General features: G+C 39.8%; 1 protein-coding gene across 7 annotated transcripts in view; it reads left to right on the forward strand.

The window, feature by feature from the left end:
- Positions 1-4,619: 4,619 nt before the first annotated feature.
- Positions 4,620-17,347, forward strand: part of nrp1a (neuropilin 1a) — a 73,620-nt gene continuing 60,892 nt past the window's right edge. For 3 of the 7 annotated variants that reach the window (XR_010893725.1, XR_010893724.1, XM_067377119.1), the window contains exons 1-2: positions 6,907-7,529; positions 9,347-9,521. Coding sequence is in view for 5 of the 7 variants with exons in the window: in XM_067377119.1 (XP_067233220.1) it covers positions 7,463-7,529; positions 9,347-9,521 (242 nt within the window). In the remaining 2 variants the exon portion in view is untranslated. Of the gene's footprint in view, positions 4,637-6,906; positions 7,530-9,346; positions 9,522-17,347 lie in introns of those variants that run through there. The other 4 variants (XM_067377122.1, XM_067377123.1, XM_067377124.1 and 1 more) reach the window with 2 other exon arrangements.

The raw sequence follows: 17,347 nt of genomic DNA on the forward strand, positions 1-17,347 counted from the left end.
CTATACCTGAAGAGTTCCACTGGCATTCATATCAGCACAAAAACTGTGCAGTGGGAGCTTCATGGAGTGAGTTTCCATGGCCAAACAGCTGCATGCAAGCCTCACATCACCAAGTACAATACCAAGCATTAGATGGAATGGTGTAAAGCATGCTGACATTGGACTCTGGAGCAGTGGCTTCTCTGTTTGGCAGTCTGATGGGCAAGTCTGTGTTTGGCGCATGCCAGGAACATGTTACCTGCCTGACTGCATTGTGCCAACTGGAGAAGGGATAATGGTATGGGGCTGTTTTTTTAGGCCCCTTACTTCCAGTGAAGGGAAAACATAATGCTTCAGCAGACATTTTAGACAAAGCTATGCTTCCAACTTGCATGAATGTGCCCCAGTGCACAAAGCAAGGTTTATAAAGACATGGTTGGATGAGTTTGGTGTGGAAGAAATTGAATGGCCCACACAGAGCCCTGACCTCAACCTCTTCGAATACCTTTGGGATGAGCTGGAACAGAAATTGTGAGCCAGGCCTTCTCATCCAACATCAGTGCCTGCCCTCACAAATGTGCTACTGTATGAATGGGCAAAAGTTCCCACAGAAACAATCCAAAATCTTGTGGAAAGCCTTCCCAGAAGAGTGGAAGCTGCTATAGGTGCAAAGTGGGGACCAACTCCATATTAATGTGTATGTATTTAGAATGTGATGTCAGGAAAGTCCATGTTGGTGCAGTCAGATCATGTCCAAATACTTTTGTCCATATAGTGTATAATATATTTAAGATGAAACATTTCAGATGTAATCTTAACTTGTTAACAAGGCCAGCCAGAAAATGTGATGTGTGCATAAGTGTGGTTTAAGTTCTTCCTACATTTTTTTGTTTTTGTTTGTTTGTTTCATAAATTTAAGTATGAATACATTTTGGCCAAATTAAAAATAAGTTGATGAATCACAATGTTTGAGAAAACGTTCAAACATAGATTTTATGCACAAATTTTGTGATTAAGTGAACGAGACCCATTGTCGTCCCTAAATGGCTTCAGTGCAAGTCTGTTTTTTTTTTTATTATTTTTTATAGTTTGTTTACCATGAAAATCACGTTTATTTGCATAGCGCATTTCACAATAGATTTTGCATTTAAATTGGGTGTACAGAAAGTCATTCTTTAATGTTCCAATAGCCAATGACGACTTTGGCCCTGCTTCCACCTGGTATTAAGATGTGTTTTGGTCAATTTGATCACAAGTGTACAAGGTAGACACATTCCTGTTTACACCTTGTGTTTTAATCCGTCTCTTCTGTCCACTTTCAACCACTTATGTCCTGATTTCTTCAAGGGGACTGTCTATGGGAGGCTAAATTATATGTTTGTTTGTTTTTTTCAGATTTTTCGATCTACTGGACAAAATAAGCTCAAGCAATTTACATATGAATGTGCCCAAGTCAACGGAAAAACAGACGGAGAGCAGCAGCTTTCATTTCTTCTCTGAAAGCCGGCTGAACATGGTGAGTGCATGTTAGAAATCAGGAATGGTGAGAGAACATTGTGCTTGGTACATTTTTTGTCTTCAAACCAAACTTTGGTCTTTAGTCGACAAAGCTTAAATCCCATCTGGCTAATGCGCTTCCCATAATGTTTACACATTAGGTTAGTAGGCGGAGAGAGTCTTTAGTGGCTGTTCGAACACATTCGACCACATGAGCGTTTCCACTATGAAAGAAATGCGGTCTAATGTGTTTTTGACTACCTCTGGAAGTGATCGGAAGTGGACAAGCTCAAAACATTTTAGACCCTGTTTACACCTGTGTTTAGCATCATCCACTTGTGATCTGATCGACCAAAACGCATAATAATACCAGGTGGAAACAGAGCCTCAGTGTATCAGTTTAGGTGGTAATGTAGCTTTACGCACATTTCTGTGTGTGTGAAGTGTTCTGAAGCCAATAACTACAGTACTACAGCTGGCAAAGGTGTGAATTAATCTAAATTCTGACTGGTATTCTGGATGCATAATAACTTGAACACATTAAGCAACATGTGACATAAAAAGGCCTTTGGTGTGAAATTCTCAAGTCAAAACGTAAAAGTATCTGGAGCTATTGCCTTTATCATGCACCATAGTTGTTGTTACTGCTGTGAAATTAGCTTCAAATTGCTTCAAACAGTGTAAGAAGCATTTAAAATCTTCTCCCTTGCCACCATTTTATTGTAGTAGAAGTGACTGTGGTATTTTAAATAAAACACTGACATTTTATGAAAGATTAGGGGAAGTTTGTCTAAAATTTGAACATTTCTGAATACTCAAAGGTCATATATGCATATTCAGCTCATGCCAATACTGTCTGCCAGTCACTTATATTAGCTTTTATGGTGCTGTTTCATCCCAGATGTAAGTGAACATTAGAGACTTCATGCGGTAAATGCTATTTTATTAGCAATAGCGGTCCAAAACCTCAAAAATAAACAAACCAAGTCTTTCATGTGGCTTCAGCATTGGCAGAAGAGATATGAGAATCGGCACACCCTCTCATTTAGAGGCAAGGCTAAAATTAACATGACTTATTAAGAGGTTGAAATCAGAAAATTGACAAAGTTTCAAATTGGGTGGCTGTTTTGTTGTAATGCCAACTTTTCCAAAACATAGCGTCACACTTTCAATTAATACGCAAAATGCTATATTAATACAAGCCTCATAGTAATCAAATGAATGCTTATTTTTTCCTTTTGAGTGGTTACTTGTGAAATGAAAGAAAAGATGCATTAACAGAATCCAAATGCACTCAGACAACTGGAATGTGTGCTTTTGTTCGGGTGCTAATTATTCCTCAGGAATGTATGAAAGATAACTCAGGACAGGAAGGAACAAATTTGTTAAATGGACTCTCCATTGTTCCCGCAGAACCACCACCATTTTAGATATGGCAGCTGTAGACGCTGTGAAATTACTCAATCTCATTGTTACAGAGCCTTATTACCCCCCAGAGAATAGAGTCTAGTCAAATACAATTTTATAGAAAGGCTGCTTCTCTCTCCCTCCTTCTGTACCATCCGCAAAAGTGCCAGGGATTACTATTAGTGATTGGTCATAAACTGATGAGGTGCCTTTGTTTAACAAATGTATCATTACTAAGTGTGGAATGCTTTAATTGAAGTGCTCTCCCAAGTCTTATCAGAAAATTGACTAAATTTTATCTTGTGTATTTTCCCACTTAAAAGCATCTTGGGTTTCAGCAAAGAATAAACTCAGAAGATAGTCAATAAGGCCCTGACACAATCACAATGGAAGCTGATTTGTTTATAACATCTGAGTTCCCTTCAGATTAGCATATGCTGAGCAATGCATTTACACTTCCTTTCTGTAAAAACAACAATAGGTCAGTGAACTGGGCAAGTGTGGCCACATGCGATCATTGTAATGGGTAACCAGTGAGGTCAACACATCTGCCAAACATCGACCAACAATGAAATTAGTTTAGGCCTCAAAAACAAGATAAGCACTTTTCTGTTACAATAGCGTCAACATCAACAAAACCTTGTGTAAAAGTTGCTCCTTAGTGCCTCATTATTTGAAAAGCCTACCAAAAGTTGAAACGTTTGTAAACGGTTGTTTTTATTTTCAAAGGTGATAACTGTATGGCACTTATGAATTAAACATATTGAGGTTATGTAAATGTAATGTTAAATGTGACGGTTTAAAACTTTTATTAAAGGGTTAGTTCACCCAAAAAATCAAAATAATGTAATTAATTACTCACCCTCATGTCGTCTCACACCCTTAAGGCCTTCATTCATCTTTGGAACACAAATTAAGATATTTTTGATTAAATCCGATGGCTCAGTGAGGCCTGCGTTCAAAGCAATGACATTTCCTCTCAAGATCCATAAAGGTACTAACAACATATTTTAAATAGTTAATGCGAGTTCAGTGCACCAAAAAACAAAACAAAACAAACAAAAAATAATAATAATAACGACTTTTCAACAATATAGTGATGGGCCGATTTCAAAACACTGCTTCGGAGCTTTACGAATCAATTCAGTGACTCGGATCTCCTGTCAAACCGCTAAACTGCTGAAATCACGTGACTTTGGCGCTCCGAGTCACTGATTCAATTCGCAAAGCTCTGAAGCAAAATACAGCGTATAGTACACCCATTTCAACAACATGCTTTGTCGATTTTTAATATACTAATTATGCCTTTTTTATCACATAATTGTGATTTGATTTAGGCCTATGTTAAAATTAGGCCTATGACTTTGCATGTCACCATTTTTACCTTTCATCTCACAATTAATCAAAATTTCGACTTATATTATGCAATAATATCTTCTTTTTGTGTCGTAATTATAATACAGGCTACCAAAAGAATAGTACACCTACGCTAGTATTGCTTCCAGACCATAGCCATGCAGTGTTGAAGGTCTCGACTTATGAATATTAATTAGCTTACGTGACTGGACGCTCCAGAGCGGTTACCAAGCAACGTCAGCATGGCCTAGTTAATATTCATAAGCTAAGCCCTTCCCCTCAGTATTGCAGCTTGTGTTGGTCCTCTGGCGGTCTGTTAGAAGCCCGGAGCGCGGACACAAAGCACACAGTCGAGCGGCTTGAGCCTCTGTCCAGCAGTGCGGTTTCCCTCAGCGAGGTATTAGATTCGGAAGCCCGCCTATGTGTTATATGTAGCGGTTGGGGGCCGTCAGGAAGGCGCAGACATCTCAAATGAAAACAACGAAGTGCGAAGAACAAGCTCCACATAATGCAGGTGTTTTTTCCCAGCGTTTAAAAACTCTCATTGAGCTTATAGGCTTACCTGACAAATATAAAACCCGATTCAATGATTTAGCATTGGATGATTTGTTTATAGTATGGCATTTAATATACTACTCAGAAAAGAGAAGTTTAAATTGACTTGTTAGTCACAGAAAGTTTGTAGTTTACCAAAGGGAAAAGAAAATGCTTTCCTTCCCATCACTTTAAACAGTTATATGTGGGTTATGTGATAAAATAATAGCCTTAATGTCTACCACAATCCTGAGGTAGCAGTGGAAGTTGTACTGTAGCTAGACTGTCTGTACACAAATAAAGATTTACAAAAATGACGTAACGTTACAGATCCAAGGTCTAAAAAGCTGCTTCAAAGTCCATTTGATCATCATCTAGATCAATTCGAGTCGAGATAGAAAACATGAAACTCATTCAGCATGGAAATTTCCAGGCTGTAATTGTTGTATGACATGTTTATAATCATGAACTTTTAAAGGTGTTCCACTCTAAGCAAAAGTGAGATATTGGTTAAAACAAACTCTAAAAATTATACCTAAATTCACGTATTCAACAATACAAACCGTTTGTATTGACTATCCAATGATCAATGAAAAACCACCATAAAGTCATTTGCAGGGCGGATCTTCCATCATGTGCTCGTTCAGAATGAGAATAACAAAGAGTCGTGTGACAATTATTAATGACTGTTATATCTGATTGTCTACTGATAAGGGCAATCGGTCATAAAACCTATTTTTCCCACTTTAACTGATGGCCCGCTTGTGCTGAATCCACCATCCATGCACAAAATACATTTTAATATCAACTTTAAGCTTTATTGAGAATAGGTTGTGATATACAAACTCTATTGTGAAAATGATTTTAGAATTATTTCAACAATCTGACTGTTGCGTTCATTCAACAAATGCTTTGTTTCAGTGTAGTGGATGGTGTAGGCAGCTTGCCGGGGCAGCATCATGGAACAGGGCGTGAGGCATTCTGGATGGGCTCGCGTTCTCGCTGAGCCCGTGGCGCGCAGCGGAGTGCAGAACTTCTCTCAGAATCCTTAAGAATGAAGCGCGCTTTCTGCCTTCTCTCCGGACCCGTCCCTTGGTTTCGACCTCTTTGAATGGCTGCATGAGCGAGCCCACGGTCACTGGAAGATTTCAGCCTGACTCAGTACGACAGGACCCTGTGATTCCTCGCGTTGAGTGCGGCGGCGGCTGTTGCGCAAAACCAAATGCAGAGCCAAATGAAGGATACAAGCGGAGACTGACTCTTATTTGGAGAGGGAGACGCGATCAGCTCCGAGTCTGATGTTTACGGATTTGAGGAGACTGTTTAGCTGCAGAGGATAAGGGCGATCGCCGGATCGTATACTGTACTGGATGTTAACGGGTTTGACAGCTTGTAGGCAAGTGCTGATTGTTTGTCTAAGCAGAAAGGATTCGGTTGAAGTGACAAAAATATTCTGTTTATAATACGGACACCGTCGCGCACGAAAGCGAAATCGATGCGCTCTTGCACGACCAACTTATTCATCCATACTGCTGCGTAACGCGCGCAAATCACACTCGTTTAATGCTCCTCTTTGTATTTATGGATGAAACACGCGATTTAAGTCACCATGCAGTGTAATGAGACAAGGTTGCAACAGATTTCAGTGTGACAAACCTTTAAAGAAAATGCACATGGACACATTTCCATATTTGTAATATTTCCATCCTTCTAATGATCAGGATTGTGCAATATTGAACGAAGTTCTGGATTAATAATAATAGCAAAAATAATAAATCTCACGTGAAGTATGGAAAAAATGCACTAAAATAATATAGATAGCCTACGATATATGCAATGCAAATAGCTATAATGAAATAAATGGCAGATTTTACGTTTTAAACGGTTTCCGTATAAATCAGTGCAGAATCCAGCATACAGCGAGAACTAATATTATTGAAGCTAGTTCTTTATTTTGGTCAGCAAGTTCCATCGTCGCTTGACATAAAGGAAAGCACCCGTGCCGCGCTTCCACAGCGCGCGAGAGCTGGACAGTGTCTCACAGAGAGCAAGGGGTCTCTTGGCTCTTTTATAGGAGAGGTTGGGCTCCATATAGGTCGGGCTTTGCATATGTGTAATCAAACCAATGAGAATCCCCTGCGCGTCTGGCACACGGCAGAGCAACAAACTCTAGGAAGAAGAGAAGCGTAATTTAGGGGGTGTATCCCTTGTTTAAGACGCTGTTATGGCAAAGCCAATCGCCAGATGTTTGTGTTCCTCACTCAGATTTTGAGACTAAGCAGAACGCCGGGTTACTACGCGGAGGCTGATTCGCGTATCCAAGCCACTTTTAGCCAAAGTATAGCTACACGCGATCTATCTCACCCGCTTTACGCACAGGATTACGGCTGTTTCGCGGAACTGCAACGTTTTTTCTGTCATTCTTTAACAGGCTGAAGGAAATGGCAAAGGAGAGAGGAGCGCGTTTGGGAGAGCGCAAAGGAAACCAGAGCTGAATGGCAGGATGCAAGCGACCTGAAGACGCAAAAAACCCCGCGTTTCTACAGCTCACAGCCATTTTTGCGCGTTCTTTTGGTTTCCTTCCTTGCGAATGAGAGGAATTATCACTAAACGACCATTTGAGGATTTTCTTTTTTCTTCATTTTTCAAATTTGTATCATTTTCACACACAGAACTCTAGGAATCGAGGATGCATTGTGGATTAGTGTTGATCCTCTTTACGGGAATCTTTCTCATCGTCAGTGCTTTCAAAAATGGTGAGTGTCAGCTGAGTTACCGGGGTGTTTTAATGACTTTTGTGGGGGACTAGACGAGGAAAGCTGTAATGAGGGGTTGCGACTTCAGTCTGGTCACCTGCTCTCACCTGCCGCCTGTTTCTGACACTGGATGGCCAGTCAAAACCATGCGTTTTATCCGCTCTCATATTCAGTTCTTATTTTTGTTTTTCGACTGTCTGACTGTGGTCAAATGCGTTCACATGATATTTCATAATAACTTCTATTAATAATATTCATGTTTACAAAATTTATTTTACATTTATATTATTAATTTTTCATTATAATTTAAATAGGCTTATGACATTATATTTCGTAAAATAAGTTAATGTCCGTTCAAATATTTCAAAAGGTCACGAAACTAATTTTCATATACCAGTTTAAGATTTGGATGTAGATTGACTCATTACCATTTTATTATGTTTGCTAATAACTAATAAACATTTTAAAAAAGAAAAAAAAAGTGCTACCTAAGTTTTCTGTTCGTCTAATAACTTATTAATAAGTTATCCTAATCTCGGCCAAATTAGGGAAACAACTTTATAACTCTGTTAAAATTATTCCTGAAAACCTGACGCCTAACTGACTGCCCTGATTGCGAACTATACAATTATAAATAATAATAATTCGGTCCCATTAGTCGTAGTCGTGAATACGTTTAGGTAAATATAGCTATAGGCTAATATTATTTGTAAGCTTAGGTTATTATGGTATTATTGACTAGGCCATTATTGTAAGAAGTCCTGTATTTTTCACTTATGCGCGTGTATTGCTAAATCTGTCCTGAATAAAGTCTTGAAGGATTCAAGCGAAATTTCCTGGGGTCACTTGCATGTATTCTTGAGTCACTTATAGAGAACATGGGTTAAAAAGTTACGCGTATACTTCCGTAAATTAAAATATTGATTAAATAGTACACATTTTAGACTTTTAAGAGAGATTACATGGTGTTTATTCACTCTTGTTGTATTTCAACAGTATCAAAAGGCATGATAAAGATACATTTACTTATTTGAATTTACATTATTATGCATTAAACTTTACTGGACCTTATTTAAAACATGATGCATGCTCAGGAAAGATGATCAAATACCTCGAGTTATCTTACTTTTATTCTGTGTAAAAAAATTTACATTAAAACCCTGTTTTGTTCAATAAAAAGTTAGTATTTATATGTAAACATCTCTGTTAAACCATGTGGTGCTCCATGAGTTTGTTTGTTGTTGATGGATATGATGAAATTCAGTGTTGATCAGCTGTAGAGTTGTTGAAAGAGCAAATAAATAAATTATGGAAGAGACAAAGGTCATGCTTCCCCTCCCACATAATGACATTAAATGTAGGCGAAAATATCAAGCCTTTATTTAGTGCGTAGAAATAGGTCAGAAATGACTAGAGGAGATTTTCTCTGAATATTTGGAGTGAAACGGCATAGTCATTCTTATGTCAAACTACAGTGGTGTTATTGTATTAGATATTCTAAAATAAAGCAATGTCACACTGAATAAAGAATGTGTTCGTAGCATGGAAAGCGTTACTTAAACAAAAGGCACTGTTAAAACTCATTTTTATTTTCATATTACTGTAGATATTCTTTATTTTACGTATGGATTATTGGTTGGTAAACCAACAGAAAAGGTGAAGCTAGTCGATCAGTATGATCTCTCTGATAAACCTGGTTTAGCTAGTTAAAAAGTTTGGTTCGCAGCATCCGAAACACAACATGCGATATTGAATGTATGTTGGTGACCAGCAATGTATTTTCAGTATGAATGATTTTTTTTTTTCTGTTCTTTCAGACAAATGTGGGGACAATATCAAAATCAGTAGCGCAAATTACCTCACTTCACCCGGTTATCCGGTGTCTTACTACCCATCTCAGAAATGCATATGGGTGATTACAGCTCCAGGACCGAACCAGAGGATTTTGATCAACTTCAACCCTCACTTTGACCTGGAAGACAGAGAGTGCAAGTAAGTGTTCAGTATTTGGTGTGGAGGTGCGCCACCTGCTGGTGCTGTTTGAGTATGTGCAAGACGTTCATCTGGTGTAGAGCAGAGGGCCACACGTGTGCTTGGCTTCTTTTAGTGCTGATTTCACTAAAATTTTCCAAAACCTTTTTTTTTTTTTTTTTTTTTTTTGTGTAAATGTGTTAAAAATAACACATATTGTGTATACTTGTGTGTTGGAGTTTCTTTTTACACACTATCCTTTGTCATGCCAAAAGGCAAAACAATAAGGTATTGAAAGCTTTTTTTTCCTTCTTTTTTTTTTTTTTTTACATCATGATTCAATAGTTCACATGTGGTTTGGTTGGTGTAGCTTGTTTCCACCGTCTTCTCTCACTCTTTCTCCTTCTCATTCCGTCTGTTTCCTTTGTTTGCGCTGGCGGGTCTGAGGGACGTCATTGTACTGTCAGAGTGTGACCGACTCTGTTACTGTATCCCCTCCACCCAGATAGTCTTCCGCCTGGAGTCCTTTGTTTTCACTGAATGCCTTGTATTAATGGCACCGTTTATCAGGATCTTTACCTTTTTATGGCTCTGTAAACCTACAGAGATTTACAGCCCCAGATGACCCCGCACTGTCTGCTCATAGGGGGTCCGTCTCTTCTGAGAGTTCAGGTTTCGCTGCCCAGAAACGACCAGACCCCCCTCCAGTCACACACACACACACAAATCTCCAACCAGGGGATACTTAGAGTGAATGGAGTGTGGATACACACATGGTGAGGACATAATGAGCCCTCCTAATGAAATTATGCAGCCTGTGTTCGAACAAGCCAAGTTAAAGAATTGCAAGTTTAGCTCCCGAGGCAGTCGGTGGATATAAATGAGTTTAACGTGAGCTCTTTAAAGTGTGCTGGGATTTTTTTTTATGGAACTATTTAGGATTATGAAGTCATTCGAAATAGACTTTATAATCAAAATTTAGGATTATGGAGTCCTTTCTGATTTGATGTAATTTGCACACAAACTGGATAGTAGCTTAATTGTTTTCTTTTTGCCCATGATACACAAGTGCTTTATTCCAAAAGACTTCAAAATCTATCAAAGTATAACTTTCTCCGCCTCTAAAACAAATGTACTTTTCAGCTGACATCATCAATACCACTCTTTTTTAGCCCCTACCATCAAATTCAAATAGCAGTGGATTGCGAAAGTCATTTCGTGTTTACATTAAATTGTTCAGAAGTCTTTTTTTTTTTTTTTTTTTTTTTTTTTAAATCTGATTGGCTTCATCCCAGTGCTGTAACCACCATAAACATTGAGGGGGACAAGTCCACCCCAATAATTAGAAATGGCCAATTCACAAATTTTAATTTGACACTTTCGTTTTAGCAGTGAAGGAGTATGTGGCAATATATATATATATATATATATATATATATATATATATATATATATATATATATATATATATATATATATATATATGCAAATAGTTTAAATTGATTACTTAATAATTACAATAGACCTGGAACTTTTACCGTTCTTAACACAAAATATGGTGCCCCCCAATGTTCAAGACATGATTATGGCTTTGCTTCATCGGTTACTCAAAAATGCTCTTTGTACCATATGCCAAATGTCCATGCTTGGTTTTGCATTATGCCTTTGCATGTGGTCGCGGTTCATAAAATAGCAGAACCATTTAAGTGCTAACTTGAAGACACACTCATGCCCTCCGTGCTGCGTTTTCTGCGGGAACTCTGCTCCAGGGCTTTTTTCCCAATCCTAAAGCGTGCTGCGGTTGTATTTCCCCTCCAAGGCAACATATGCCGTTCATTGGGGTTCAGTACCGCTCTATAATCTTTCCACTTCAATCTATCATTTTAAATTGCTGTAGAGAACAGCGATTCAAACAAATTCGAAGTTGTTTAGTAATTTTCGTTGTGACTGGCTGAAAGTTATGAGCGACAGAGACTGACACCCCCCACCACCACCACTACCTCTATCTCTATCTCTAATTCAATTCTATGACCAGATAGACATCTGTTTGGTGGATCTGGTTTCTATAGATTAGGCGGTGTTTTCTTGACTCTCAGATTCAGCTGGACACACATTAAGGGCCTCTTGCATAATGGAAACTGTTGATGGCCGAAATGGCTTCTTTATCAGATGGACTGCCGAGCGAGGGAAACTACAACACACGCTTCAGTGCGCCGCTCGCAATCTAATTAGCAACAAATGGAACGCACATGCTCAGCATAACATGTCCGTTATCAACAAAGCAAACAAGAAATGCTTCATGTCCACTTGTGAACAAAAAACAGCTGCCGGATCAGAGTCGACACTGGGTGTTGCATGAGAATGATGTCAGGCATGTTTTGTTTGTGATTGGAGCCAATGGATATATTCATATGAACATTTTTTAATTATATTTGTACATATTTGAAGTCTTTATTATTTAAACTTATATATTTAACATTTTATTTTATGATAAAATAAACTGGTTTTACTGCAAGAACATTTTTGAAGAAAAAAGGCTGACAGCATTGTTGAATGTGTCACACGGGTGTATTTAGTGTTCTTAAAGCAGATGGACTTCAGTGAGGTCATAGTGTGTCTCTGTGTGTGTACTGTGTTGTGTCAGAGGCCGCCCTCTGCAGATAACGCATTCCTCTGACAGCATTATGAATCATTGATGCGCCCCAATCCGCTGACCTAACAAAAACTGGAAACATTTCCTCCCGATTGTTAGATTCCTGTCTTGAAGCCGTGAGGGGATGTGTTGGATGGCAGAATTGTTGAAACGTGGTAAAGGACAGAGTGTAGCTTTGCTCTCGAAAGCTTTGCTGCTTAAAGCAGTATTCTTTGTACTTAGTCAGAGAATGTGCAACAATGGCCGGTCGGTTTGGATTTGGGCATGTGTGTGCACTTGCGAATAGTCAAGATGGCATTCAGAGAATGCTTGCTCAAGAATGGTCCCAAAGGAGGTCGCTAAAAGGCCCTATGTCTCCGCAGTAAACTTAAGCCTGAAAGCGCAGCTTTACAGTGACCAACCTTCAGCGCCGCCCTGCTGGGTCAGCCCGCAAAGTGCCACATGTCCTGCAGAGAAAGCAAATACACTTTTGGCTTGCCAAACAAACCACACATCCTGTATCTGTGTTGCTCGGAGACTTGGATAAAGCTGATTAGTCATGGAGACACTAACAGTAGATGCCTTTGATTTAGTTATGGTTTGTTTCATAAAGAAGTTTTAGGTTTAATTCATATAGAAACACACTCATTCAGTTGCTCAGATGCCCTGCTGTTGATGTGAATTAGTGTTGTGGCTGAGAAGAGAAAGGGTAAAACAGTAGATCTCCCTGGTGTTTAAATATCAGCACAGCTCTTCCACTCAGGCAGGGTCTCGATCCATTGTTTGTGTGCTCCAGTGCAGTAGGGGCCCCGTGGGTCTCCTCTCCCCCACTGAGAGGCACCATAGCCAGGCTGGGAATGGCCGTAACTCTCCCTGCTTCCTCCAGACACCTAACACTGGCCCTCTCCACTCCTCCACAACGAATAAACACAGTAAGGGAGACGTATGGCATGAACATTCATCAGCGGTTGTCACGGAAGAGAAAACCAAAGAAGTATGGAATGCAACGGACCTCCTTTCATCCTCAATGATGAGGGTTTTTAAAGGCAGGGAATGCTTTGACCTCTGGGCAGTGGAGGAGGCTTGGCCTGACAGAGATTGTTTTAAATACTTATGGCCCCTGTTAACAAACATGAGCACAGCGATCTATTCTCAGGGAGGGTCAAGGAAGCAATCGTAGGATCAAAAGCAGTACCGGGCCATTCGTGAGCTGCTGATGAAAGGCAGAGATCCGTGCCTGACTCCATCCGAGCTCCTAAAACAGGTGTACCACTCCTGTTTCATTTCACAAAGATGCCATTTTTTCTCTTTACGGTTGATGTGCTTTGTGTCGCAGAGCAGACAGAAAGCAGACCGCAAAGCAAGGATTTTTGCTACTGCGCTGAGCCTTTTGCTGTGTTGGGAGGTTGTTTCTTGTCCCTAGACTGCCTCTAAATCACATTTGTTCTGGCTCTGCACTGAATTCTGGGTACAGGGAAAGGAGGCAGCAGCTGTCATATGGAGCAGGAGCGAGGTGGTGTTACTAAAGCCAGTCCAGATGGAAAATGAGGCATAAACATAGGAAAAAAACATACACAAAAGTGCCCACAGTGGCTGTTCAGAACAGGAGGTTGAGTCCCCTGAAAACTTTAAACTCTGTGGTGCTTTCAAACCATTGTTGTTTGTTTGAGAATCCTGACCAGCCTAACACAGTAACAGTTCAAGCAATGGCATGAGTCTGGGGTGTGGCTATCTGTCTGTTCGACCAGTGAAAGCCAGGGGGAGTATTTCTGTAAAACGTGTTTAAAAACAATCATTATTAGGTCTTAACAATGTTTCATAGTGTGCTCAGAGATACAATGTGAACTCAAACTTTTCTAACAAATTCGTCCAGTAGCATGTTATCTGAGCTGTGTTTGCCAGATTCATTTCATAGCTCTAAAACAACTGTTGTTTGTTGTAGTGTTGTCAAAAGTACCAACTTGGTATCGAAGTGAAATGAAATTTTAAAAATGTGACGCTTTGAGCGCTGTTGAGCAGATTTGTAAACACCTCTGATTGGCCATTGTGTTCACACGCTCATCAGATTTGTCTGTGATTGGCTACAATGATCAACACTTCAAAACATGTTGTAAATAGACTTTGGCGCTCTTCACCGAGTGCTTACACGGATATACACGGGAGAGTTTGAAAGCAGGCCTCTCTCAGTGGACCGGTCTTTCAAACGCTTTCAAAGCGCTTTCAGACATATATGTTGAGCGCGTGAACACAGTGGCCGATCAGAGGTGTTTGCAAATCTGCTCAACAGTGCTCAAAGCATCACATTTTTTAAATTTCACTACTGACTTGGTAGCAAAGTCAGTACTTTTGACAACACTAGTTTGTTGTGTTCTTTATTGTCCACAGTCATGCCTTTCTCACTCTATGGTATTCATTTCATCACCTCATTTACTCTTTGGCCCTGTAACCCCCTCACATGACACTGGGCATCTTGAGGTTGTAAAGCGGTCTGGCTAATGAGAAAGATTAAATTGTGTGTATCTTTCGGTATTTGTGTGTCAGGGCAAGGGGTTTCCGCCACTAAAGCGCTTCACCTTGGCCTGTGTGTTGGAAGGACAGGCTGATTGAAAAGCTCTCTCTCTCTGTGACATCTGCTGTCCTCCCTGCTGTTCTGTCACTGGCTTGATTCATGTCCTCCTCGTTCTCTCGCTCTCTGTCTCTCTCTCAGAAAGCCTAGGCACTTCGCCACTCAGCGTGAGCTTATCTATGAGGGGAGGAGAGAGTGATGAAGTAGGGAAGTGGGGAAGAAAAGGAAGAGAGTGTTAGAAAGTGAGTAGATGAAGAGGAGGAGGCAGAAGGTAGATAGGATGAAAAAAGGGAAAGATTCAAATACAAACCCGACAGGATATACAAGTTATAGTTGGATAAATGAGAGAGAAGGGAGTGAGGAGTGAGAAAAATCAATTAGGATTTAACAAAGTAGTAGCAAACCTCCTCCCTTGTCCCAGTAGAGCACAGAAGACATTAGAAATCTCAAAATTCCACCTCTGACAAAAGAATGATGAAGCTTCTAAAGAGAATTTGGCAAAGGCCTCTCCAGCTTTCCACACAGAACAGGTTTCCCAATATGGAAGTTTCTGTTCTCCGCTGTGAGCCGTCACAGCTGAGAAAATCCTGTTGCTCATTTCCTTTATGTTCCAGCTCAGATGTTCTTAAGAATACCTTTAGTTGCGTGATTAAAGGACAATTTGTTTATCTCACCACTGGATTAAGATTTAAAGATATGGCTTAGTGAAATGATAAAAAAAGCAGGTATAAAAAAATTGTAGTAACACTTAAGGTTCATTAGTTAATGTATTAACTAACATGAACTAACCATGAGCATTACATTTGTTACTGTATTTACAAATCTGCGTTAATGTAAGTTAATAAAAATGCAGTTGTTCATTGCTTGTTCATGTTAGTTCACAAATGTTGATATTAACATTAACAAATACTAATAAATGCTGTAGAAGTGCAGTTCATTAGTTCGTTGTAGATAACTAATGTTAACTAATGAACCTTATTGTAAAGTGTTACCAACATTGTTGTCATAGGAAAACTGTTGTTAAACATCCCTTGGCATTTAGTACATGTTGATTAGCTTTGAAGCCATCTAATCTACACCTAAAAATTTAAATGTAAAGTCTTTATCTTTTAGGAAGACCAAAAATAGGACTTATCTTGCTTACATAGGCATATATATTTTGTCTAATAAAATGTACCATAAAGTCTGAAATGTCCCTGGCGTCTAGCAATAGCAATATAAAATCAGCACAGGAAAACGGGGTCATCTACAAAAAGTAAAAGTTCTCATTGTCTAAACTGCTGTAATTTAATTATGCATGTAAAAATGCAGTGGAACATAAATCTCTGAGTTTGTTTAGATGAAGCTCATTAGCAACAGTGTTTCCATGTAGAGGCCTAAATGGAATCCGAGAACTTACGAGAACACAGAGAGGGAGAGAGAGAGAGAGAGAGAGAGAGAGAGAGAGATGAATGGGGGAATTTACCACTGCTTAGGAACCAAGAGTTAAGGTTCTCAGCAAGATTGGTTAAAGATCTGATTCAAGCCAACCTGGTTTTTTAAACTCCCCCGGAGAACATCAGAAGTGCCTAAGCTTTAATTGATGTGGTCCTGTTGGAGAGCTAATGCACCATGTCTGCACATGCTGGCCTTGTTTAGTTTGCCGCCAGAGCCGCAAATGGCCCTTTATTTTTGATTGATGGGGCTCCTGCCCAGCTATGGTTCAGCCCACACTGCTCTGAGCTTAAGGGACCAGTTGGATGGGGATTTGGGTTTGATAAGGTTCAGCTCCACTTGGGCCCCATGCTAAGATGGCAAATTGAATTTTTCAGGTTGTATTTTTGAAAGTTTTTTTTTTCTTTTTTTTTTCTTGTAAATTTAGGCTGTGAGATCTGTTTTTGAGAACTTAACTTTCATCTCATTCTCATTCGTTCGCTCTAGATTGAGTGTAGCCGAGGGCTGTCCTTCTTTGTTTTCTCTGCGACAGTGTTGGTAGTAAGTTTGATGGCTGGAAAGAGACAGTGATGAATGGGGCAAAGGCTCTCTGATTGAGTTGAAGCAGTTCACACTCCGCTCGCCCACCCCTTTGTTTGCTTTTCTCTTGGACTTGTCTTTCAGAGGATTGGTGTTCGTTTTGGGAGGTTTGATTGTGTGTGAATGTGGCATTTTTCTCACACTATAATTTGCCATTAAATAGCACGTCTCAAAAGCTGCAAACTGACCTGTGAGTAAATCAACCCCTTGGTGGGATGTTTGTGGTCTTGTAATGTTTCAGACTCAATGCCAGCTTAAGTCTGTCAGCTCCTCCTCTCCTATCCTTTCCTCCAGTTTCCAACAGGTCTGCTGGTCATAGCATGAGCTAATTATCTTTCATGACATCTCCAAGTTGGCAGCGGCAGTGTGGGTTTGTGAATGGAGAGGTCATTTTGCCCTCCAAACTTTGGCATCATCTTTGGCATCAGTGCTTTGATCAAACTGCTGCACAACAAGACACCACACATATGTGTGCACACACTTTGACACAAGCACATTGCCCGGGCCACAACAGAATTCACCGGAATTGCGATAGAAAGAAAACAACACACCACCTGGTTGTCTCAGTGTGTGCCCTCTAAAGTGCGTAATTCCAAGAACCTGATTTCTTTTTTGAAGTGAAAAGATAACCTGTTG

Source organism: Chanodichthys erythropterus, chromosome 23, assembly GCF_024489055.1.
Source record: "Chanodichthys erythropterus isolate Z2021 chromosome 23, ASM2448905v1, whole genome shotgun sequence".
Classification (NCBI taxonomy): Eukaryota; Metazoa; Chordata; class Actinopteri; order Cypriniformes; family Xenocyprididae; genus Chanodichthys; species Chanodichthys erythropterus.